At 52.3% G+C, this 24,311-nt stretch overlaps 1 protein-coding gene across 2 annotated transcripts in view; it reads left to right on the top strand.

Moving 5' to 3' along the window:
* Nucleotides 1-10,249: 10,249 nt before the first annotated feature.
* The window catches only part of P2rx7 (purinergic receptor P2X, ligand gated ion channel, 7), a 38,852-nt gene continuing 24,790 nt past the window's right edge, over nt 10,250-24,311 (top strand). The window contains exon 1 of one of the 2 annotated variants that reach the window (XM_005403137.2): nt 10,250-10,973. In XM_005403137.2, the coding sequence (XP_005403194.1) occupies nt 10,849-10,973 (125 nt within the window). In that variant the 5' untranslated portion in view covers nt 10,250-10,848. Of the gene's footprint in view, nt 10,974-21,058; nt 22,074-24,311 lie in introns of those variants that run through there. The other variant, XM_005403138.2, reaches the window with a different exon arrangement.

Raw genomic sequence — 24,311 nt, 5'->3', positions numbered from 1 at the left:
AGAAAGAAAAAAGAATCATCGACCACATCAATAGGAGTTGGAGAACCTTCACTCCTCTGCTTCCCTTTTTAGGTGATCCCTTGGGATCTTTGTCTCTTAATGGGTATCTGGGGGAGTGGGTTTTGTTTTTTGTTTCTTTATTTGTTTGGTTCTTTGAAACTGGTTCTCACTCTGTAGCCTAGACTGGCCTCAAACTCATGGCAATTCTCCTGCGTCAGCCTCCCAAGTGCTGGCTTACAGGCGTGCACCACCATGCCCAGCTTCTTAGCGGGTATAAGTCCCAACTGGACACCAGCAGGCCTTGTTCCTGTGAGCAGTGGTCCACCTCGGTCCAGCAAGTGGGCCATGGCAAGGATACAAAGATCGGTTTATTTCAGGCTGTGCTAGAAGGGGAACATGGGCATGGCAGAAAAATCTGTTCATCTTTGTTGCAGGGAAATGCTTGAATATTGTGTTGTTGAACCTGGGCCGGGAGTAGCCAAAGCCCTTGCCTTCTGAGACCTGAGGCCTCCTTATACCCCGCCACCAACACCGTCACATTAACGTCCTCACCCCCGTCATGTCATTAATAGAAGCTGCATTTCCTTGGACTGTAATGTATCAACATGGGGTTTATCATAGCAATCTCACAACCCCCTTCATGAAAGTCTGGCAATCCTTTGGGTGTGGTGGAGCACACCTGTAAGCCTAGCATTTGGGAGGCTGAGGCAGGAGGATCACCAGGAGTTCAAGGCTAGCCTGGGCTACATAGTTTAAAGGCAGCCTGAACTACACAGTGAGACCTTGTCTCAAAAAAAAGAAAGAAAGTCTGGCAACCAGGGACCTTCGCGTATGGCAGTCCCGGGGACGCAAGGCTGAAGGGGTGTGCTTTGGGGAAGGAGGTACGATCCATCTCGCTCTCGTCGGAGAAGCCGGGCGGGAGGTGGCGCTGTGAGGAAGGCAGGAGCGAGCCAGGCGGGCAGATGCTCCGTGGGAGGCGGTTCCGGGCGGGCGGAGCGGGGATGGGGTGGGATGCAAGGGAGCGCGGGAGCCGAGGGACAGGAGATGCGACAGGGGGCAGGGCCGGGTGGCGCTCGCCACCCCTCCTCCTCCCCAGCTCCGGGCTCGGCGTCCCTTCCCGCGGTGCCTGTGCCGCTTTTTCACGACCCCGACTCCGCGCCCAGCCCGGTGACCCGAGCCCGGTTCCTTCCCTTTCCATCGGCTTCGCCCGGGCCTGGGGCTCCGGAGCTGCTCTGCGGAGCGCCGCGCGCGGCCGCGAGTCAGGCTGCCCACGTGAGCCACGCAGGCGCTGGGAGCTGGGGGTCACAGAATGAGGCCGCCTTCCTTGAGCCTGTTTGATTGCAAGGAATCAAACGTCACACAGGGAGGGCTTGTCCCGTGGGCTCGGGGACAGAGCTGTGCAGGAGGAAGCCTCAGGGAAGACACGAGACCTAAGGGAGCTCGCAGTTGGGGGTCTTTACATCCTGCCTCTCCCCGCTCTCCGCTGCCTTCTGCCTTCTCATTTCAGGCCCTAAATTCCCACCTATTCAGCATACACCCCCACCCCCCAGCAGAAAACCCTGCTGGAATTAAACGAACGGCTTTTTTTTTTTTTTTCTTTTTTGAGATAAAGTTTCACTGTGCAATTCAGGCTGGCTTGGAACTCACAGTGATCCTCCTGCCTCAGCCTCCCAAGCGCTAGAACTGCAGGCAGGAGCCACCATGCCCAGCCTAAATGAATGGTTTTTATCTGTGCTCTCCCAACAGAGGTGTGACTCACTAACGCAGAGAGGTGCTTCCTCTCCTCAGGGCGGTTTTCAGCTCTAGGGTTCTAAAAGGAGGTGCTGTCAGGCGCAAACCTCCCAGGCTCCAGCACTGTGAACCGAACAAACCTCTATTCTTTATAATTACTTGGTTCCGGGTACTTTGCTAATGCAACAGAAAATAGACTAAGGTGGGGTGGGAATGGCGGCGCCGTGCGAATGGACCTAACGTTATTCATCTGTATGCTTGGAAACAAGTAAAATGCTAACGTTTCCTGTTGTGTGTATGTCGCCCCCGGCTTGTGCTTTCTGGAAGGCTAGAGGTCGCTCAGCTGTCTGCCGTCTGCGTGTGAGTGTGGCTCTTGCGTTGTAACAAAGGAGAAAGTGGGGGAACTCTTCGGGGGGCTGAGAAAGGAAGAGAATTGAGGCTTGGGGTTCTACAAGGAACCAGATACCCGGGCCGCCTACAAACAGCGCATTCCAGGCCCATGTATGGGCACCAAGGAGAAAATGGCAGAGAGGGTTGCCCGTCACTTGCTGGACTTAGACGCATCCCAGCCCCCTGGGCAGGCTATACACGGTCTGGTCAGCCCAGAATGCTTTCGCTGCAAGCAAGGAAAAGCCAAGCCAAAATGGCAGCATCAAGACCAAGCCCCGAGGGAGGGTGTGCCCCAGAGTCAGTCAACTCAAACCACCACTCGCCCATCGTCCTGCTCTGCCATCCAGAGCGTGTGACATTGGAAGCGCCGTCTCTCCTCAGGTCCCTCTTGTGGGAGTGATGTCTTTCTTCAGACTTCTCCTGACCAGCTCCCCCTCACGTCTCAGCGGCTTTCATTCGCTGTCGTGTGCTTTGCTGTCCCCGGCTCCCACAGGTAGAAGGAGATTAGCAGGCTCCTCCTGAACTGGAGATCTAGGGCTTGAAATCAGAACAAAATAGGGCATTCTGTAGAAAGAGAAGGTGTTGCTCCTTCTGTTTCAGGAACAAATATAGGAAACCATGACACACATAAGCGACACCAGTGATTCCGAATCCTAAACCGGTCAAACCACCTGGCAAGTCCCGGTGGGTGGCCGGGTAGAAGGTGGGAAGGCCCCAGGCCCCAGTGCGATCTCTGTGAAACAGCCTGTAGCAGCAGCTACTCCTCAGCATCACCCCGAATCCCTGCTTTCCCCACTGGCAATCTTTTCCTATCACCATAGCAACTATTATGCTCTTCCTCACGCGCCTCCTCCCTCCTATCCCTGTGTCTGCCCTGTGGCTCTCCACAGGCGACTCGGCCTCCTATTTCACAGGAAATAGAGGTCAGCTGATGGGAACCATCCGGGTGTGTCCAACCTGCAGTCCACGGAGCAGTCACACCCCTGTTATAATAGAAAATGGGAAAAAAAAGATGTTGTAGAACCTCATATACCTTTTTTTTGCTTTTGGTACCAGGAATCGAACTCAGGACCTTGCACTGGCTAGGTAGGCGTTTGTGCCACTGAGCTATATTCCCGGCCCAACCTCATGCACCTTAGCCACATAATATAGTCTCTGCGCAAGCGATGGCAATTCCTCCTCACTCCGTGCAGCCCAGGCAAGCTGACCCAGAGGCCCGCAGTCCGGCCGCACCTGACACCGCCCTCCCTCCCTGTAGTTGCCTCTTTTCCTCCCACACACGCAGGCAGTAGCGCCGGCCGCCAGCACCTTCTGCAACGTTAAAAGTGTTCTAGGTCTTTGCTCCCTAACAGGGTAGCCATTTGCCACACGTGTCTGCCGAAACGGGGCTGGCATGGCTGAGAACTGAGATTTTCATGGCGTTTAATTTAATCAGTTTAAATACAAATAATAGACAGGTGGGAGAGGACACCCTATTTGATAGACAGCGTCAGTTTAGTGCAACTCAGAGAACAGCTTTTTTGATTACCCAGGCACTGGCTTTCCTCCTAACCCTCCGGCATCGCTTAGCAGGAGCTTCCTGGCCACCGTACTGCGGGAAGTCTGCGTTAGGTGGTGGGAAGGGAGGAAAGGAGGGCTGGAAGCTGCACTCACTGGGAAATTGCTGTGGAGGTGTGTGGAGAGGGAAAGAGCCTTGCCTTGTCATTTTCCTTTTTAGTCGTTGCAGTGATGTGGAGAGACTCCACCATGAGCCGTGGCTGAGCCTTGGCACACCTGGGAGTGCCCGCAGAGATGTGCGCGTCACGGCCGCAGAGCCAGGCAAGCGCAGACAGGACACGGACAGGGACGGGGAGCCAAAGCAGGGAAGAAGGGAGAGCAGGCCGGTAGCAGCGGGTGGTGCGGCCACTGGGCAGTTATTTCAAAGGGCGTCCGGTTATTTTTGCATTGAGTGCAAAACGTGTGTGCAACCCAAACAGAACAGTGCCCTGCACGCCCCATTTTGTGCAGCTCGTTTGGCGGCTTCTTGAAGGGGGTGTCTTAGCGCATTTCCAACCGGTACAAAGCTTTGCAGACCGGACGAGTCTGAACACCACACCCTTCCTGTCTCCATGCAGCTCCCCTCTGTGTTAGCAAATCGTTCCAAGAGCCTATTTGCAGTCATTTCTTTCCTCCACATTCTGAAGGGTTGTATCACACGCTAAGTCCCCACCTATCTGTGTTTAGCACTTGGCTCTATCCTGTTCCATCGGTTTATCTGTCATTCTCTTACTAGTGCTGCTTTAATTACACAATTTTATCATGGCTCTTAAGGGTGCCCCAAATGCCACTTCCCTTCTGTGGCCCCGCACACAGTCGTTTCTGATCGGGCCAGGGATAAACAGCTGCACCAATCGGATTCACGCCCCTGGATGCTGGATTTGGGAGCTGATCAGGGTTTGTGCTCGATCTGTGAAAACCAGAGCTTAAGAGTCTGGTTGGGCTTCAAGCCCTGGATGAAGCGGAGAATCAGCCAAGGATAGGCGGTGGGCGTGCAGAGAGACACAGCGAAAGGCCACACAGCCTCAAACGAACTGAAAGGACAGCCTCAGCGCAAGACAAGTTCCTGACTTTGAGTCAAACATCAAAGAATTAAGAGTTAAACCAGAGAAGCTTAACCTGCTGGAAGACAAGCTAGGTGAAGCTCCTGAAGTCATCGGTGTAGACAAGGGCTTTGTGAGCAGAACCCCAGTTGCGCAGGAAATAGTCCCGAGAATCAACAAATGGGATCGTATCAAGTTCAAAAGCTTTTAAACTGGGCGGCTTGGCACAAGCCTGTTATCCAGCACTTGAAAGGCTGAGGCAGGAAGATTGCTGGAAGTTCAAGTCCAGCCTAGACTACACATCGAGACCTTGTCTCCAAAAAAGAACTCAAAAAAATTAGGCCACCCCAAATAAAAGACCAGTCAAAAAGTGGGCAATGGAAATGAATAGACACTTAACAGAAGAAGTTCAAATGGCATGTGCTATATGCTATATGGAAATACTCAATACCTCCGGCCATTAGTGAAATGCGAATTACCGAGAAATGCAAAACACTGAGATTCCACCCTACCCCAGAAAGAATGGCCAGCATTGAGAAACAAAATAATGACAAATGCTGATGAGGCTGTGGGGAAAAAGGAACTCTACTACACTGTTAATGAGAAGGTAAACTAGTACAACCACTTCGGAAATCAGCGTGGAGATTCTTTAAAAAACTGAAACTAGACATTCCACTTGACGCAGCTATTCCCCTTCTAGGAATCTTCCCCGAGAGAGTCAAACACATCATATCACAGTGACACATGCATATCCATGGATATGCCAGCACAATTCTCAACAGCTGAAACTTGGAAGCAGCCCATACGTCCAAAATCGGATGAATGGATAAGGAAAATGTGGTGTTTATATACAATGGAGCATTACTCTGCCATGAAGATAAATGGAGTTCTTTGTAGGAAAATAGATGCACCTTAAGACCATAATATTAAGTGGAATAAATCAGATACATGGGTTTGAGTATTGCATGGTTTCTCTTATTTAAGAAACCCAAAGTATAAATAAAGAGCAAGATAAAAGGTAGATGATAGGAAATAGGGAGGTAGATCTTTCTAAAGAGGGAAAAGGATCAAAAGGTGGAAGGGGGAGGGGAGGGGAAGAGGAAGCAACAAGGAAGATGTGTTCTGTCTGTGCACCAACTTTGCACAAGGAATGGAAACACCAGGTACTGCAGACATCTACTCCTAAAAAATAAATAAAGATTTAAAAAATACAAAAGAAGAAACGGGGCGTGGTGGTGGACGCCTGTAATTCCAGCGCTCAGGAGGCTGAGGCAGGAGGATCTTTTCAAGTTTCAGACCAGCCTGGGTTACAAAGTGAGCTTAAGGCCAGCCTGAACTGCATAGTGAAACCCTGTTTAAAAAAGAAGAAGGAGAAGGAGAAGGAGAAGGAGGAGCGGGAAAGGAAGGGGGAGGGGAGGAGGAGAAAAGACAAAGCCCTCCCGTTTCCATGGAAGAAAGTCACTTGCAATCAGAAACATACAAAAAACCTTGACTAAGAAGGCACTCTTCAAGCCCTCAACCCTCCTTCCATTCACAGCCTGGCTTCCCACACCAGAAAGAAACAGAGAGCATCATTGTCCTCCTCCGCTGCCCCGTCATATCTTTAACGGCTCAGCGCTTCCGTCGTAACCACGCCCCATCTTCCCGGCGCCCCTTTCCCTCCGAGAGCCCGCTGCCTTCTTCCCCTAGAGCCCCGTGGGCGGAGGGCGCCGCACTGCTCTTCCTCTCTCTTGTCCCCTTGGTCCTCGCTTGAACAGTGACTTTGCACGAAGGTTTTCCCGGTAGGAAGATAGGATGTGAAGCTCCTGTGAGATATTCAGGTTCAGAGCTGCCTGTGCAGAAGGCGGGTTTGGCCCGGAGGTAGAGATTCAAGGTTCGGTGCCCTGTTTTGTTTTTTCAGTACTGCGTGCATGTGGCAGACAGCATTCAGAGAGAGAAAGGCGCGAAGTCTCTTGTCAAGCTCTGCTTCCCCAGGGTCTCTCCCGGGAGACCGCCTTGCATGGCCTTGTGTGACCAGCCTTGCGTGCTGTCCTATGTCAGCTGCGTGCCCGTGGGCCCTGTGCAGTCGCACCGGGTCCCCCCCACGCTTAGAAGGGGCTGAGCTCGACTTAATGCTTTGTTACTGCAATTGTGAAAGGCCTGATTTCTTAATAAGGAGCCTCCCATTTTCATTTTGCACTGGACCTCACAAATTATTTAATAAGATCTGTTTAAGCATATAATATATACAGACACCTCTCTTCCTACCTATCGTTTGATTTTTTTTTTTTTTTAAATTAGGGACTGAACCCAGGGTCTTTGCAGTGAGCTACACCTGAGCCCTCCTTTTTTATTTTTATTTCGAGACAGGTTCTTGCTAAGTCACTAAGTTGGCCAGGCTGAGCTAAAACATAATCCTCTTGCCTCAGTCTCCCAGAGTGGCATTGGTGATTCTTTTTTTTTCTTTTCAGCAAGGTCTCATCATGTAGTTCAGGCTGGCCTTGAACTCACTAAGTAGCCCAGGCTGGCCATAAACTCATGGCGATCCTCCTGCCTCAGCCTTCTGAGTGCTGTGATTACAGGCGTGTGCCACCACACCGGCTGGCGTCGGTGAGTCTTAAAACAATATGTATGGATACAGTTTTCCAGGGAGAGGATATGATAGCTATCAGTGCTGTCGCCAATATTTTTGCTTCTTCTGTACCTAGATAGGTGGAGGATCTATGGCAGAATTGAACTTCAAGTGACTAATTTTAGCCAGTGAACACATCATTTGTAGGTCACCGTATTTAATTACTGCCATGAGCCCTCCAGGGTTCCCATTCCAGGGTCCAAGGCAGTGGCTGCTCTATTAGTCTTGGTCTTTGATGACTACAGAGGGCACAGCTTTCCTGATGACCCACAATGGACACACAGTGTGGGTGAGAGATAAATCATCGTCGTTTTAGGCCATGAGACTCTGAAGGTGCTTTGTTACTGTGGCATAGTCCGTTCTATGTGGCTGATAATGAATGGGACACGCTGTGGGAACTGGTACCTATGGGGACAGAGAGCCAGAGAGGCCAAAATGAGAAACCAGGACAACGCCAGGCCCTCGGGAGGCACAGACGTGGCCTTTTGGGTCTGGCTCCTTCCCCTGAGCACGCTGTTCTCAAGGTTCCTCTGTGTTGTGGAACACGTCGGTCCTTCATTCTTTTTTATGGCTGAATAATTTTTCATTGGAACTATATAGGCCACCTTCTGTTGATACATTCGCCAGTGGGTGGACATTCAACTTCTCTGCCTGCTCACTGCTACATCCACTAGTTCTTGTGCTCTTGGAAATGAATGGACGGATGGATGGGTGATGGATGGACGGATGATGGATGGATGATGGACGGATGGATGATGGACGGATGGATGGGTGGATGGATGGATGGATGGGTAGATGGATGGATGATGGATGATGGATGGATGGATGGATGGGTGGATGGATGGATGGGTGGATGGATGGATGGGTGGATGATGGATAGGTGGATGGATGGATGATTGATGGATGGATGGATGGGTGGATGGATGGATGATTGATGGATGGATGGATGGGTGGATGGATGGATGGGTGGATGGATGGATGATGGATGATGGATGGGTGGATGGATGGATGATGGATGGATGGATGGATGGGTGGATGGATGGATGATTGATGGATGGATGGATGGGTGGATGGGTGGATGGGTGGATGGATGGATGGATGATGGATGATGGATGGGTGGATGGATGGATGATGGATGGATGGATGGGTGGATGGATGGATGGGTGGATGATGGATAGGTGGATGGATGGATGATGGATGGATGGATGGATGGGTGGATGGATAGATGGTTGATGGATGGATGGATGGGTGGATGGATGGATGATGGATGATGGATGGGTGGATGGATGGATGATGGATGATGGATGGATGGATGATGGATGGATGATGGGTGGATGATGGATGGATGATGAATGGATGGATGGATGATGGATGGATGATGGGTGGATGATGGGTGGATGGATGAATGAGATCACAGAGTTGTTGCAACAGAAAGCCAGGACTGGAAGCCAGGCAGTAGTCCTCCAGACCCGGATTCTGACCGTCAGACTCCACTGCCGCAGCGGGAATCCTTTCCCTCTGCTCTCTTTACAGGGGAGATCACGGCATCACTGACGACTCCTGCTACTGCAGAAGAGCAGCGGCATATTGGAGTGAAGGGAGGAAGGGCGGGGCCATTTCCCAAGGTGTGAGCAGGTCAGGAAAAGCCCCTAGGGAGGGTGAGCTGCAGGGGGCTGGCGGTGGGCGCCCTTCCCAGCGGGGCAGGCAGGACAAAGTGGTGCCCAGAAGCCTGGGCACTGTGCAGCTGGGCAGGGAGGGGCCGGGAGAGCCACAGCCAGTGACTGCCCTCCAGTCTCCTGAACCGGAAGCCAGGGCGGATGGGGGCCAGTGCAGCAGAGAAGGGGCGGAAAGTGCAACTAGCTCAGACTAGAAAAGTAAAAACCTGTCCGGCCACTTACCCAGCCAGTCGGAATAAGAGAATTGGATACAGCCAACTGCAGAGAGCTCAGGGAACACTTTCCCTGCAGCTATGAAGTTCTAATGCCCTGCCCCATTTCCCAGTCACTGCCGCTTTCTTCCTCCCTCAGAAATGCTGCCACCGCTCTCTGAAATCACCGACTATGCAAAAATTGGCTATTTGCGACCATGTAACAGAAAACGAGTGTCTGCTTTTGCCTGGAGGATCGAAGTCACCCTGACCCAGGGAAGCGGCCTTGATGTACACCTTGACCACCGAGCTTTAGATGAAGAGTTGCTGGGTGCACCGCTCGACAATGATGTAACTTTATTGCTTCAAAGCACGTACAGCCCAGGCGCCGCGTTGCAAGCCATATTTGAAGCTGGGTGCTGTATATACCTGCTTTCCTCTGGGCCCATCCAACATCCTCTCATGATTTTAGCCCGGGTCCGGCTCCCTCAGAAACCTGCAATTCTCACACCTCCTCCCTTATTTGGTGATGTCCCAGGCTCCTCTGGCGGGATGTCTCCTTCACTGAATGGTCAAGAAACCTAGTTTTGGCCGGGCAAGGTGGTGCATGCCTGTAATCCCAGCACTCAGGAGGCTGAGGCAGGAGGATCACTGCAAGTTTGATTGGCTACAAAGTAAGTTCAAAGCCAGCTAGTGCTACATAGTGAAACTTTGTGTCAAAAAGACAAAAAACAAAACAAAACAAAACCCTAGTTTGGGTAAGCATACCTGTAATGCCATTTATGTGGGAGGCTGAGGCAGGAGGACCCAGCGCAGCCTGGGAAACTTAGTGAGACCATCTCTCAAAATAAAAATTTGAAAGGGGGGTGGTTGGCAGTGCTCAATGGTAGAGTGCCTGACTAGCACAGTTCAGTCCCCGGTACCACTCAGAGAGGAGGAAGAAGAGGAGGAGAAGGGGGAAGCAGAACGGGGAGGGGAGAGAAGAAAAGAGTTTTATTGTAGTTTTATTGGACTACAGCTTTGTTCCCGGTGACCTGGGGCTGGTAAATCTTGTGGCTTGGGTGGCGGGGAAGCTGCAGCCCAGGAGTAAAATCCTGCCCCAGCCGGTGCCCCTTGCTAGCTGCGGAGCATCTCGGAGCGCAGGGAAGGAGGGGACACTTTCTTTCACCCAGTTCTGTCCGTCTAGGGCTGAATAAAGGGCAATAAAAATGAATCGGCCTCAGAGCAGAGCTGGAGGCGATGGAAAGGTCTGGACCCTTTCTGAGGGACAAAGAAGTGCCACCAGGTCTCATGCCATTTGAAGGGCTGCCCCTTTCTCTCAGACAAAAAGGGTTTTTTAAAAAAAGCAAAAGAAAAGGGGAGGGAGAGAGAAAATTCTCCAAATGCCCGCGCTGTGAACACCATCTTTGTGCAGGCGACTGGGGGCCGCCAGCTGGGGTGGGGTCACTGGCAGCCGGGCCTGCGGGACTCGGTTCTTCTTGTTTATCCCAGGCGCAGCTGGGGCAGCTGCCAGCGCCCGCCCCCACCCTGCACTCGTTCGGGAACTCAAAGCTAAAGGCTCCTGCTAAGAATCCAGAGGCTTCATTTTGCTGGTCCTCCAGGGTCTTGCCTTGGTCCAGGCTGGGAGAGTCGAGCCCGGGTCCACAGGAGCAGGGCGGGAGCCTCTGACCATGCCGGGCTGCTCGTGCTGGGACGATGTTTTCCAGTACGAGACAAACAAAATCACCCGCATCCAGAGCGTGAACTACGGCACTGTGAAGTGGGTCCTGCACGCGATCGTCTTCTCCTACGTTGGGTAAGTGGGGTGTGCAGTCTCCGCAGCGTGTGACAGCACAGGAAACCGAGGGCGCGACCTCAGTCCACATCCTGAGCGCCGGCGGGCCGTGTGGGTTTCAGCTCTAAGAAGCGCTCCCCACCGGGCATGGTGGCACATGCCTGTGACCCCAGCACTTTAGAGGCTGAGGCAGGAGGATCGTTGCTAATTTGAGGCCAGCTTGGGCTACAAAGTGAGCTCAAGGCCAGCCTGAACTGCATAGCGAGATCCTGCCTCAAAAAGAAGAAGAAAAAAAAAGCGCTCACGCAGCGGGCTGGGAGGAAGCGGAACTGGCTGCAGGGGAAGAAGCAGGACAGTGGAAGGGTAGGCGGGTGGGGGACGCAGGGCCGTGCTATGTCCCAGGAAGGAGCAAGGGCTGCAGGCACACCTGGTGACGGTGCTGGCATCTGAGTCATCGAGCTTAACAGGAGAACAGGACCAGGCTTGTAAATGTCACTCCGTGTTCTCTCCGAATGTCAGGAGGAGCCACTCTTATTTTCTTAGCAGCTTTCGGGTGTAACTCATACTCCACGCAGTTGGCTCATTTAAAGTGTACGACTCAGCAGTGTTTCGTTGTTCACCGCACTGTGCAGTCATCACAGTTTTAGATCATTGCCCCAGCCCTCCAAATCCCACGCCCCCAGCCATCACTCCCAACCTCCCCACGACCCCTCAGCCGCAGACCCAACAACCCACTTTGTCCGTACGGACATACCTGCTGTGGATACGTCCTGTAAACTGAATCATACATGTGTGGTCCTTTGTGGCTGGCTTTTTTTCTCTTAGCGTGGATTAGTTCTTCATATTTTTGTACGGATGAGTAATGGCCCATTGTATAAATAGACCAGTTTAAAACTTTTTTTTAGCTTTTTCAGACAGGGTCTCGCTATGTAGTTAAGGCTGGCTTCGAACTCTTGGCAATCCTCCTGCCTCAGCCTCCCAGGTGCTGGGATTACAGGTGTGCGCCTCCATGCCCAGCTCAGGACCACTTTTATTTGTCCATTCATCAAGAGATGGTCACTAGGGTTGCTTTTCATCTCGACTGTTATGAATAACACAGCCGCAAACGTGTGTGTACAGGGTCCTGCAGACATATGTTCTCATCTCTCTGGAATGCACACCTAGGTGGAGAACCGCTGGCTCACAGTCACTGTGTTTCACTTTCACAGGAACCGCGGGGCTGTTTTCCACAGCAGCTGCACTTTTGCACCCCTCTGCCATCACAGTGCGAGGTTTGTGGTCTGTCCACATCCTCCTGACACTTGTCGCTGTGACTTGTGCTATGGGCAGTCTCACGCGGTTTTGCTCGCCTCTCTCTGGTGGCAAATCTTCCCCACAACGGCAGTGGGGATGGTGCTGAGAACTCGTTAGTTAGTGTCACCTATTTTATAATCCTGGCCGTGTCTCTTGGCCACATTTCTTAACCTCTCTGAGGATTTTGTGTCTGTTCGTAGGGCTGTTAGGATAATTAAACAAGAAACATTGTAAAAATCCCTTCTCAGGATGACTGGCCTAGGATAAGAGCTACATAACTGGAAGCTGTTTTTAAAAATCATCTTTGTGGCTATAATAGATATTTTTCTATACATTCTCTGCTTTCGAGTCACATCCCAGGCTTGAGTTTAAGAACTGGAAATATGGATTGGAATAACTTTTTTTTTTCTGTCTTTTTGAGACAGGGTCTCACTATGCAGTTCAGGCTGGCCCTGAGCTTACTTTGTAACTCAGGCTGTTCTAAAAGTTTCAATAATCCTCCTGCCTCAGCCTCCCTAGTGCTGGGATTACAGGTGTGCGCTACCATGCTTAAAATAGATTTTACTTCTGGGAGCTTTGGATTCCTTGTCTCTGACATGGGATAATCACTGTCGAGACTGTTAAAGGAGGGAACAGATACAAAGGCGGTAGAGAAATATGCGGCACATGGCAAGCCCTCGTTAAGTATTGGTTCTTCTTAATAATGCTATGATTAGGACTATCACTATTGGATCTATGTGTTTACTATTCAGCAAATATTAAATAACCGTATGTATTCAAGTTGTAAAATTAGACTTGTTTAAAATAAGACTTAGGCCAGCCAGCACAGGGCAAATGGCAAAAAGCTTAATTAATTTTTTTGTTTTTTGCTTTTTTGGTACTGGGGATCAAACTCAGGACCTTGCGCTTGGCAGGCAGGCACTTTTGCTGCTGAGCTACATCCCCAGCCTGTAATTAGTTATTAACTGCTCCCTCTGTGGCGGTACAGGATTTATGTCACAACTCCACATGATTCTTCCCGTGCTTGGGTCCAGGACACAATTCCTCATTTATTTATTTATGTATTTGTGTATTTATTTACTTACTTACTAGAAACAAGTTCTCTCTATGTAGCCCAGGCTGACCTTGAACTTGCGGTGATCCTCCTGCCTCAGCCTCCCAAGTTCTGGGATTACACGCACGCACCCCCACATAGTTTCTTACAAGCAGACTATGGTGTCTGTAAGACCAGGAGAACGTTGTACAACGATAACTACTTTTCCTTTCAGAAGGTGGAAACGTGCCTTAACATTGAACTCCCTCACATTCAGTCGTGCAGGTTCCATGGGGACACGGAAGGGTGTGCGATTTACCCAGTGTAGTGATTCCACCACTGAGTGCTCTAGAACAATGGCGACATAGAATACTTGAGTCCAGGGTTCCCTCTGTCGCTCTCTGTTCCCATGTGCTTCTCAGAGCAAGTGTCTTTGTTGTTGTTGTTGTTTGTTTGTTTGAGACAGGGTCTCACTATGTAGTGCAGGCTGCCCTCGAACTCATGGCACTCCTCCTGCCTCAGCCTCCTGAGAGCTGGGGTTGTAGGTATGCAACCACCACGCCCAGCTCAGAGTGAGCATCTAGACACATACCCCGTGCATTAATCTAGATGCAAATTTCCCACCCCGAGTGGCCCCTAAAACAAGCCAATTCTTCACCTTCACTTGGAGCAAAGCCGGGAGAACAGTACAGTGTCTCATTCCAGAGCTGGAGGGAGAATTGGCTCTAGGGACCCCCCTGGAAGGCCAAGGTCTTTCTGCTACACTCTGTGGGCAGTTTAAGGGCTCACCACTGGTAATTTTGACCGCATATATTAGGTGCTGACTTTAGAAAATAACTGGCAGGCTGGGGATTGAGCTCAGTGGTGCAGCACCTGCCTGGCAAGAGGTCCTGAGTTTGATTCCCAGTATCCCCCCCAAAAAAGGAGATGATAACTCTCATGTAGGGGACTGGGGATTTAGCTCAGCGGCACAGCGCCTGCCTGGCAAGCGCAAGGTCGTGAGTTCGATTCCCGGTACCAGAAAAAAAAAAAAAAAACTCTCCTGTAAAAAGCTTTTCTGTTAACACTGTATTTTAAAATAGAAAATAGAAGACAAGTAGTGCTAGACTGACCTTCTCTCTTTCTGTTAGTGGAATAGCTATTAACATCTCCCTGGATGGAGTCTCACAGCACACGGCTGGGGAGTGCCCCCTTGAGCTGCTCTGCGAGGCCCAGATGGAAATGGGCCTTAGTCATCGAGAAATAGGCAGACATCAGGACTTTGGGAACAAACGGAAGTCCAGACAGGCTCCACCCTCAGCAGCGGGTGATGGGCTCTGCTTGGGCTGACGAAGCACAGAACAGGCTAAGGAAGTAAGAGTAGGCCTCAGTTATTGAGCCTAGGGCATGAGGCAAGGGCTGGCCTTAGCGGAAATGAGACAGGAGACTGATCGGCTCCTCAGAGCCTCACAACCAAGCTCAGATCTGGAGGTTGAGGCAGGGATTCATCTCCAAGAGGCATCAAGCAGCTCTGGCTTCTGGGATTGCAGGCTTGGGTGGACAGGATGCCGAACAGGACTGTACTAGTAAGAATTTGGGCCAGGTGTGGTGGCACATGCTGGTAATCCCAGCACTCGGGAGGCTGAGGCAGGAGGATCTTCGTGAGTTCAAGGCCAGCCTGGGCTACATGAGTGACTTCAAGGCCAGCCTGAACGGCCAAAAAAAATTGGGAGGTGGTGATAAGTGACAGAAAGCTCCACACAAGTTAACCACAAATCTACAAGAGGGAATTTATTGGATTGTCTACCTGGCCAATCAAAGAGCTGGGGCTGTCCTTAGAAATGGGTGAATGTAAGAGTTCAACTCTGTTATCAGAGACAGATCAGGGTCTGTTTCCCCACATCTTTTGTTTTGTTTTGTTTTCTTCGAGACAGATTCTCACTATGTAGTCCAGGCTGGCCTCGAATTCACGGCAGTCCTCCTGCCTCAGCTTCCTGAGTGCTGGGATTACAGGTGCGCATCACCACACCTGGCTGTCTCCCCACATCTTGGCTCTTTTTGGCTCTACAGATGCTCCTTGACCTTATGATGATGGAGTTATGTCTTCCCCTAACCTATCGTACATCACAGCATGGCCACACAGCACCCTTAGAGGTCAGTCATGGACCTTCATGGTCATGGTGGGAGCTCTGGTTCCCTGGCACTGCCCAGCACTTCCCAATAGTATTGTAACACATAACACTAGCCCAGGGGGGGAAAATCAAGATTCAAAATTGGAAGTACAGTTTCTTAGTTTCTTTCTTTTTTAAAAATTTTATTTATTTATTTTTTGGTACCAGGAATCAAACTCACAACCTCACACTTGCCCGGCAGGCCCTATGCTGCTGAGCTATATCACTGGCCCTTTTTATCTTTCTGAGACAGGGTTTCACGATGCAGTTCAGGCTGGCCTTGAACTCACCTTGTAGCCCAGGCTGCCCTCAAACTCACAGCAATCCTCCTGCTTCAGCCTCCTGAGTGCTGGAATTACAAGCATGCACCACCACACCCGGCCTAGAAGTACAGTTTCTATTGAATGCCTATTGCTTTCACACCATTGTAAAACTGAGAAATCAAAAGTTAAATCATTATAAGTTGGGAACTGCCTGTGTCTCACTTCTTCCAGAACAGGTTCTCATTTAGCAAGGTGGCACACTCATAATCTCACATTCTCTTTCCTCCATCCCAGAGAAACAAACAAGTCTGTCCTGGTAACTCTGCCAACAAAGTCCCAGGAGAGTCTCTGATTGGTCAGGTTTGAGCTACATACCCATTCTTGAACCAATCATTGTGGCTATCAGCCTTGGTGTCATCTCATTGGCCAGGCCTGGGTCATGTGCTGGTTTCTGTGGCAGGAAGTAGTGAGACATTGTGGAGTGAGAGGTGCGCAGTGGATTTTTCTCAGGAAAGAATTCTGTTACAGGAAGAACCGCGGAGTAGAAGCGCAGAGGATAGACAGACAAAACCCAAGTATCTATGACAATGTCTTTTCCAAAACTAGAGATTCCAGGGACTGTGAAGGCTACTTCTGCTGTCCTGGCTTGTCTCAGCCTTGCGGTGGGCTGTGGAGACTGAGCCCCCGGCCGGGCCCTCTGTGTCCTTTCCTAGGCCCCTTCCTCAGCCCCTCCAGGAACCTGGCTCCCCACTGACGGATGCTGCTGGGCCCATGGCGGCTGCCGGCTCACCTGATACTTCTCTCCCATTCGGTCTGCTTGTGGCCTGCGCTAAACCAAGCCTCCTGCCATGCCACCCACAGCCTTGATGAGCTCTTTGGGTCTTTTTCCAAGTGAGCTGGGAGCCGCAGGAGGCTTGGAAGCAGAGAAACAGAAGCTATTTGCATTCTCCTGGGAAGTTTCCCTCTTCCCCAGAGTCCGGTCCTGTCAGATGATCCAACCCCCCGGGAAGAGCCGGGAAGTTTGAGAGAGGAACGGGAGCGCCAACTCCACTCAGCCGCACTTCTCCTCCTCCCAGTCCTCTTCGCTGGAGGGGTCTGGCGGCACTGGTGCGGCTGGCCTCGCCCTTGACGTGGGACCTCCTTGGCCAAGCTGAAGTGAGGCCGAAGTGGAGGTGGAAGAGACCCCGGAGGACATGGGGGAGCAGATGCAGCCAGCGCAGGGCTCCTCCGGCCCCGCGGGGAGCAGGGACACGAGGACAGTCACCGCAGGCTCTTCCCGGCCCTGCCTCTGGCGACATGAGGGACTGCGGAGCACAGGGGCGGCCCGAGAAGAGCGACTGCAGGCGGGGAGCCCAGCCCCAGGGCGCACGGAACGCCTAGGAGCAGAACACAGCTGCCAGCGCAGCGGGCCCCAGAACACCTGAGAGAGGGCCGAGCGGGAGCCGGGGCGGGGGACGGCGGAGCCCCGTTCTCAGCGGCTCCGGAAAGTCTGACACGAGACATGCAGCCATCGGAGTCGTGTCCACAGGGGCAACCAGCCGCGAGCGGGGTGAAGACCGTGCGAGGCGAGAAGGAGGCGCAGGGCCCGCGGGACTGCCGGGCGGCCGGGCAGAGGGAAGGCGGTGCCCAGGCGGGAGTGGGGAGATGGGTCCGGGGAGGTGGACAGAGCCGGGTGTGCTCTGGAGGCAGGACCGACGGGTTTGCAGGGGTGAGGCGGACTCACGCCTCTGGTGGATAATGTGCTTTAGTGCCATGAACCAGCCTCGGAGAGGCAAGCTGTGCGCTGACGCCATTGCTAGGGGTGTCAAGCAAGCGACTAAACACCCCAGCCACTACCATCTGTGCGCCCCTTTGTTAAGGTGTGACATCAAAACATTGGAGGAGCTGGAAACAGAGAAAGCAGGCGGGGAGGAAAGTGGGGGAGGAGAAGGGGAGGGAGGGAAGGGCAAGTTCCTTCTGAATGAATGACTTTAGCTCTAGGCAGAGCAGCCGGGTGGCTAGTTCTCCCCTTTTCGGCACACCCATAGGCCCCGGGACCACTCTAGCCAGCCTGCCCCTTGGGGCAGGGCATCCCCGGCCCTCCCGGGGGGTTCCCACAGCACCAGGAAGAGGATGATCCGCAGGAGCACATGTGTGCCAGCTGGCTGGCATGTGCAGTGCCTGAAAGGGAGGCCACACAGGGACTGGAGAGGCCAGCAGGGCCCAGACAGTGGGCAGTCTTGACCTTTGTCCTGAGGCTTCTGGGCATCCACGAGGGTTATTCCCACCATGCCCTGGCCCTGCGACATCTCACCAAGAAAATGTTCAAACGACTAGAGTACGTCAATGTTTTATGCCCATATTGTCATGTTAGAAATAGATTCTGCTTCACATATAATAATACTTACGGAGTATTGCTGAGTGCTTAGCATGTGCAGGTTCTGTTCTTAACAAGGGACATGGATTAGCATCTTTGCGCCTGATAAATAGCTCAGTAAGTTTGGTTCTATCACAGTTTGGACAGCCTATGTCTGGGGAAATCCCTCTGTTATAGCCTTTTTTTTTTTTTTTTTTTTTTTTTTTTGAGGTAGGGTCTTGCTATGTAGTTCAGGCTGGCCTTGAACTCACTATGTAGCCCAGGCTGGCTTCAAACTCACAGTGATCCTCCTGCCTCAGCCTCCCCAGTGCTGGGATGACAGGCATGCCCTGTTATAACCTTCATCCCTCCCGTATGTATTACAACCTAATTTCCCAGCTTCCCTTGCAGCTAGGATGTAGCATGAGACCCAACCTTTGCAAATATATACACCAGGCAGACATAACATAGGGTGGTGAGTGTGAGCGGAATTTATATTTAGGAGTAGCGGGGCAGTACTGGCCTTTGACCTACACAATAGGGTGCCCACTTCTCTGGACCCCAAACTTAAAATTGTCCTGTTCTATCCCTCTGCTGACAGCAAGCTTCCCTGTGGAATGTATTCGTTTCTACTTGTTATACAGCAGAAGCTAATCCAGCCCCACAGGCCTAAATCAAGATGTCAGAGGGCTGAGTTCTTGTCTGAGGACACCGAGGAAAAGTCCACTTCTAAGCTGTCTGTGGTTGGCTGAATTCAATTCCTTGAGGTTGTAGGACTGAGAGCTCTGCTTCCTTCCTGTCAGATCCTGAACCTGCCTGTGCGGCCCCTCCCCTCCTCAAGCCAGCAGAGACACAGCGAATCTTTCTTGTGCTTCCGACCTCTGTGGCACCTGTTGAAGAAAACTCTCATTTACAGGCTCATGCGATTGTGTTAGGCCCAGCAAGATAAACTTCCTATTCTAAGGTCCACTGTACTGTAAAACACGACCTAATTACAGTAGAAAGATATCCATGTGTTACATTCAAAGTCCTGAGAGTTGTGCAGGATATGCAGGATGCAGGAAATCTCACAGTCACCTTAGAATTCTGCCAGTCACAGGGGCAGGACATGCCCACCCTGAGCTGCACTCCCATCCCACGACGCTCTGAGTGCCCAGGACCCCAGAATTGTCTTCCTAAATGTTCCTGAACCTCTAAGAACCGACAGATCTAAGCTCTGAAAGCAGGGCACCGTGGTCATGTTCCCAGACCTGAGGGTTGCCCAGGGGGCGGCTGTGTTCGGATGGCAGGCACGATGGGAGTGTGGGCATGCCCTCTGGGTGCGCGCACACACACACACACACACATACACACACACACACACTCTGGAGTGTGTGTGGAAGGATCCAGAAGCGAGGTGTGAAGGCGGTGGGCTGCGGGCTGGCCTCGCACCCAGCACCTCCACGTTCTAGTGTGGGATTCTGAGCACTCCAAGAATTGGAGTCTGGCTTTTCGGATTGTAAGGAAGGCATATTTATTAGGATAAATGAGAGACCTATTTTGTTTTAAAGTTTGTTATGACAGGGAAGTGTCTAAACAGGGTATATTGCCTCCATTTCTTCTCGTGGCCAAATACATTTCCAAGGACCGCTCTAACCAACAACCCCCAGCAAGTTTTCTCACAGTTCTGGACGCTGGACGTCCAGTGTCAGAGTCGCTGAGCTGAAATCAAGGTGCAGGAGGGCTGTGACCCCCCTGGGGCTCGCAGGAGAGTCCACCCCCTGTGCCTCTCAGGCTCTCGTGGCAGCTGGGGTCCCTTGGCTTGTGTCCCCGTCACTCCAGTCTTCCAGATCTCCAATTCTCCTTCTGCTCTCTTCTCGCCTCTGTGTGTGTGTGTGTGTGTGTGTGTGTGTGTGTGTGTGTGTGTACCTGTGAGCAAAGCTCCCTCACCCTCTCTTATAAAGACACATGTGACAGCCTTCCGGCCCACCTGGATGTTCCAGGACCTTCTCACATCTCAGCTCCTTTACTTAATCTCACCGCCAGCAGCTTTTGCCCAATAATGTGACATTTCCGGGTTCCAGGGATTGGGATCTGATATCTCTGGGGCCACTGTTCAGCCTGCTACAGGAGCGGTGGCCCTGGTGACCTCCAGCTCGCTCAAGGAGTGGTGGAGAGTGAGGGCTGGGTCCTCGATCCCCAACACCAGCGGCACTGGCTGCTCCCCGTTAGGAGTTCCCTTGAGGGGCTGGACAGTAGCTGGCAGAGATCTTTTTGTGGAACCGCCCCTGTTGTCCAGTGTCCAGGGAAACCTGGTTTTGAGCCTTCTGATACAGGGCATGCACTGCCTGACCCGCTTTACAGAATCTTTTTTTTTCACAAGTGTATTGAGGTTTGGTTGACATATCATGCAATTACCCCTTTTAAGTCACTGCATTGATCTTTTAGTAAATTTCAATTTAGCAACCGCAGTTGTGGGTGGTGGATTAACCACCTGGGGTAGAAAATGCAAGGGGGAAGAGGTCAATTCGGGGTGCAAGACACTGAGTTTGAGGTGTGCACGGGGCGCACACAGGCATCTGGTGAGGACGGGTAGATAAACGAGCCGGAGAGCTGGCTGTAGGGCGGGCGTCACAGCGCGTAGGTACCTAGTGCGGGGAACCAGCCGGAGAAGAGAATGACCGGAAACAAGAAGGCGCAGAACAGCCCTCCAGCAGCGCTCACCGCGAGGACTGCGGAGGACGCAGGGCCCCGCAGGATGCTGAGCAGGGGCAGCGCAGGGGACGCCGGAGCCGGCGGGCCGTGGATGGCTCGAAGTCCAGGGCAGCGCCGCTGATCAAGGGTGGCAGCGCCGCTGTGTTCCCGGAAGATCGGGGCTGCTGCTTTAGTGACAGCGCCGTGGCCGGCCGGCCCTGGGCGGAGCCGCGCGTGGGGCCGGAAAGGGGGAAGAGGGGGAAGGGGGGAAGAGGTGGGCGTGGGCGGAGCCGCGCGTGGGGCCGGAAAGTCCGCGGCGACTCTCCCGGCCGGCCGGAGGGGCGAGCGCGCGTGGCGGCGGAGCGTGCTGAGAAGGGACAGCAGAGAGGGGGAAGCTGAAGGGGTAACGGGAAGTGGTCATCATCACAGTCACCGGCATCCTCCCTGCCCCCAGCCAGCACCGCAGTAAAGGCCGCTCGGCCCGGGGCTGCTGCGGAGACCTTTCTCTCTCACGCGGAGCCACCGTCGAGCCCCTGCGAGCTCACGTTCGCTGAGCCCGCGCCGTGTCCGCCCCTCTACCGCAGACGCCCCGCAGCGCTGAGAGTCTCCCCGCTGCTCCGCGCCGACGTCCCGGTCCCTCCGGCCAGTGCCCCCACCGTGCGGTCCAGACCCTTTCACGCGTCCGCCGCACCCTGCCGGCCTCCGCTTGTTTATCAAGACCCTCTCCAAAGCCGTGCGCACAGCCAGATGCGGCGGCGCACACCTGCAATCCTAGCACGCTGGGAGGGCCGGGGCAGGAGCGTCACAAGTTCAGACCCAGCCCTGGGCGGCTGGGTGACTTAGAATGACCTTGTCTCAAAGTAAAACAGTTCAAAAGGACTAGGGAGGTAGCCTAATGTGAAGGCCTTCGGTTCAATCCCCAGTACCCGCCAAAAGAACAAAACGGGCAGCCTGGACACGCTTGCTTTGCTTGTGGAAGCACAAAGTGGTTCAACCTTCTGTGGTTTGTGGCGATACAAAATGTGCACGCCCCTCCCCCCACGCGCATCCTCACTCGTGCGGGCCTCAGCACGAGGCCAGGGTGGGCAGCCGGCTCGGCGCGGTGCTCAGGGCCAGGCTGGGTTAAGCAGAGGCACAGGCAGCTGTGTTCAGGGCCCCTCCTTCTGCTCTAGAGGCACCTTTGCTGAAGGGGCCCAGGTGCTATAACGCCTAGGCAGACCTAGGACCGGCACTTCCTCCTGAGGAGCGCCAGGCACCGCGCATCATGCAGACCCTCCTCTGCAGGTATACTACTCCCAGGGTCCTTCATATTCACAGCACGAGCATTGGGACTGTGAGGTCCGTCTTCCTGGCGGCCATCTGCATCTACATCGGGTGAGTCAAGCCCGTCTGAGAGCCCGGACTGACACAGCCCAGCCTCCTTCTCCACCTTGCTCCTGACCCCAAGCCCCCTCCTTGGCCAGCCCTCCTCTCCCATCACCTACACCTGTGCTACTGGGCGCAGCTAGGGCCCCAAGTCCACGCTGCTTGCTCCAGGGACCGGTGGCCTTACCTGCTATAAAATGCACAGAACTGTAGCTTCTTAGAGCTGAAAGGTCAGAGCTCAGGAAGCCAGGGCAGGAGTCCTTCATTCAGGACCAAATCCTTTGCCTGCAGAAGTAACTTGGCTTGTTTGGGTCACCAGCAGGCTCAGAAAGTAAGGCTGGGACCTTAGAACCTTGCTCCCAAAGGGCAGGATACTTCAGAAGCTTTCTCTTTCATTCATCTGTCCTTTGACCCAGCTCTGGAGAATTCTGATTGTGAAATTGGATGTGTTTGTTATGACACCAAGATTAGCTTTTCTGAAGGAGAGAGGGCCGGATTCTGTTAAGGCTGCTCGCTACCATGTTGCACATTCTGGAATGGATGGGAGAGCCCGGGACTGAGCTTTGCAAATGGAAGAGATGGAAGAGTGCAGCAACAGAGACTCCGCAGAGCATGGGCTGTTTTACAGAGATACTGCGGGGCCAGGATGGGATATATTATCGAAGGAGTGTTAGCACAGTGTCAGGTCTCCAAACTAGACCCCCACCCAGCTAGGAGAGAAAAACGTCCCAAGCAGATCTGTTATTCACACCTGTAGGTGCAAAGTGTTAACAGGAAGCTACCAGCTTTCCCACACAGCTCAATCTGCAGGGGGCTGATTCCGCAAAAAAACCACAAGAAACACCCTGTGCCTGCCAGCACCCTCCTGTATCCCACACCGCTCTATGAGCCAGCCTCAGACCCCCTACTCAGAGACCCAAAATTTTGCACCCCCCAGCAATGCCCCCCTCACATACCTAACCTCCCCGATAAAACCTGCTCTTGCCCCTTGCTCGGGGCCAACGGTCTTTTCGCCTTTGGCCTGGGTGCACCTGGCCTGCAATAAATCCTCGCATATTGCTTACACTCTGCCTGCCTTGGTGGTCTCAGCCGTGCCTTGATTTACCCTAACAGATAGGTGTGTATAGAATTCCACGTAGTAGCTCTGCATCACACATGTCGATTGGGTCCCTAATCTGGATCTCTAGCCCTAACATTTTTTTGACAGTCTTTTTCAGTGAATTTCAGAAATTCTAAGACGTACGGTGAATTATGTAACACTGCTATACCAGCACACAGTTTAAGAACTGCAGCATGACTGCTGGGCATAGTGGTGCACACCTGTAATCCTAGCACTCTGAGAGGCTGAGGCAGGAAAGCTATAAGTCTGAGCCCAGCCTGCACAACTTAGTGACTTAGCAAGACCCTGTTTTAAAACAAAAATAATAGCCGGGAGTGGTGGCGCATGCCTGTAATCCCAGCACTCGGGAGGCTGAGGCAGGAGGATCATTGTGAGTTCAAGACCAGCCTGGGCTACAAAGTGAGCTCAAGGCCAGCCTGAACTGCACAGCGAGACCCTGTCTCAAAAAGATTAAAATAATAATAATGATAATAAAAAGGGCTCAGGATATAGCTCAGTGCAAAAGCCCTGGGTTCAGTCTGTCAGGACTGTCAGGAGGAGCAGAAGGTGGAGGAGAAAGAGAAGAAATAACAAACATTACCAATCCAATTTTGTTCCCTGCATAGGCACCCTTCATCCCATCTTTTCTTCATAAACGTCATCCTGAATTTGATGCTTGTTGTTCCCTTGTTGTGATATTTTTACAGACATATGCCTCTGTCTGTAAATATATATATATTCTACCTTTCTCTAGGGAGATGAAATTCATATAACAAAAAAACATTTTAAAGTGACTGGTCCATCACCTTTAGTACATTCACAATGTTTACAGCAACTGCCTCTTCCTACCTCTGAAATATTTCCATCACCTCAGGAGGAAATCCCCCCTTATTACCTGTTACTCCGCGTTTCTCTCCCCGTCGCTGTGTATTTCCCTTTTCTCATATTTTGCATGAATGTGACCTTCTGTGTCTGCCTTCCTTCACTAGCAGACACAGTATTTTCAAGGCAAAATGGATACTTGCACAGTGTACAAGCATTGTACAGCCATACGCGCATTTTAATTGTGTCAGTATTTCCTCTGTATAACTGAGTAGTGCTGCGTTTATGGATAGACCACTTTTTTTTTTTTTTTTTTTTTCTTTTTG

This window comes from Chinchilla lanigera, unplaced genomic scaffold (genome assembly GCF_000276665.1).
Source record: "Chinchilla lanigera isolate Chin_1 unplaced genomic scaffold, ChiLan1.0 scaffold00081, whole genome shotgun sequence".
In the NCBI taxonomy this organism is placed as follows: domain Eukaryota; kingdom Metazoa; phylum Chordata; class Mammalia; order Rodentia; family Chinchillidae; genus Chinchilla; species Chinchilla lanigera.
Note: the sequence above shows the minus strand (reverse complement) of the source record. Positions and strands in the feature narration are given on the sequence as shown.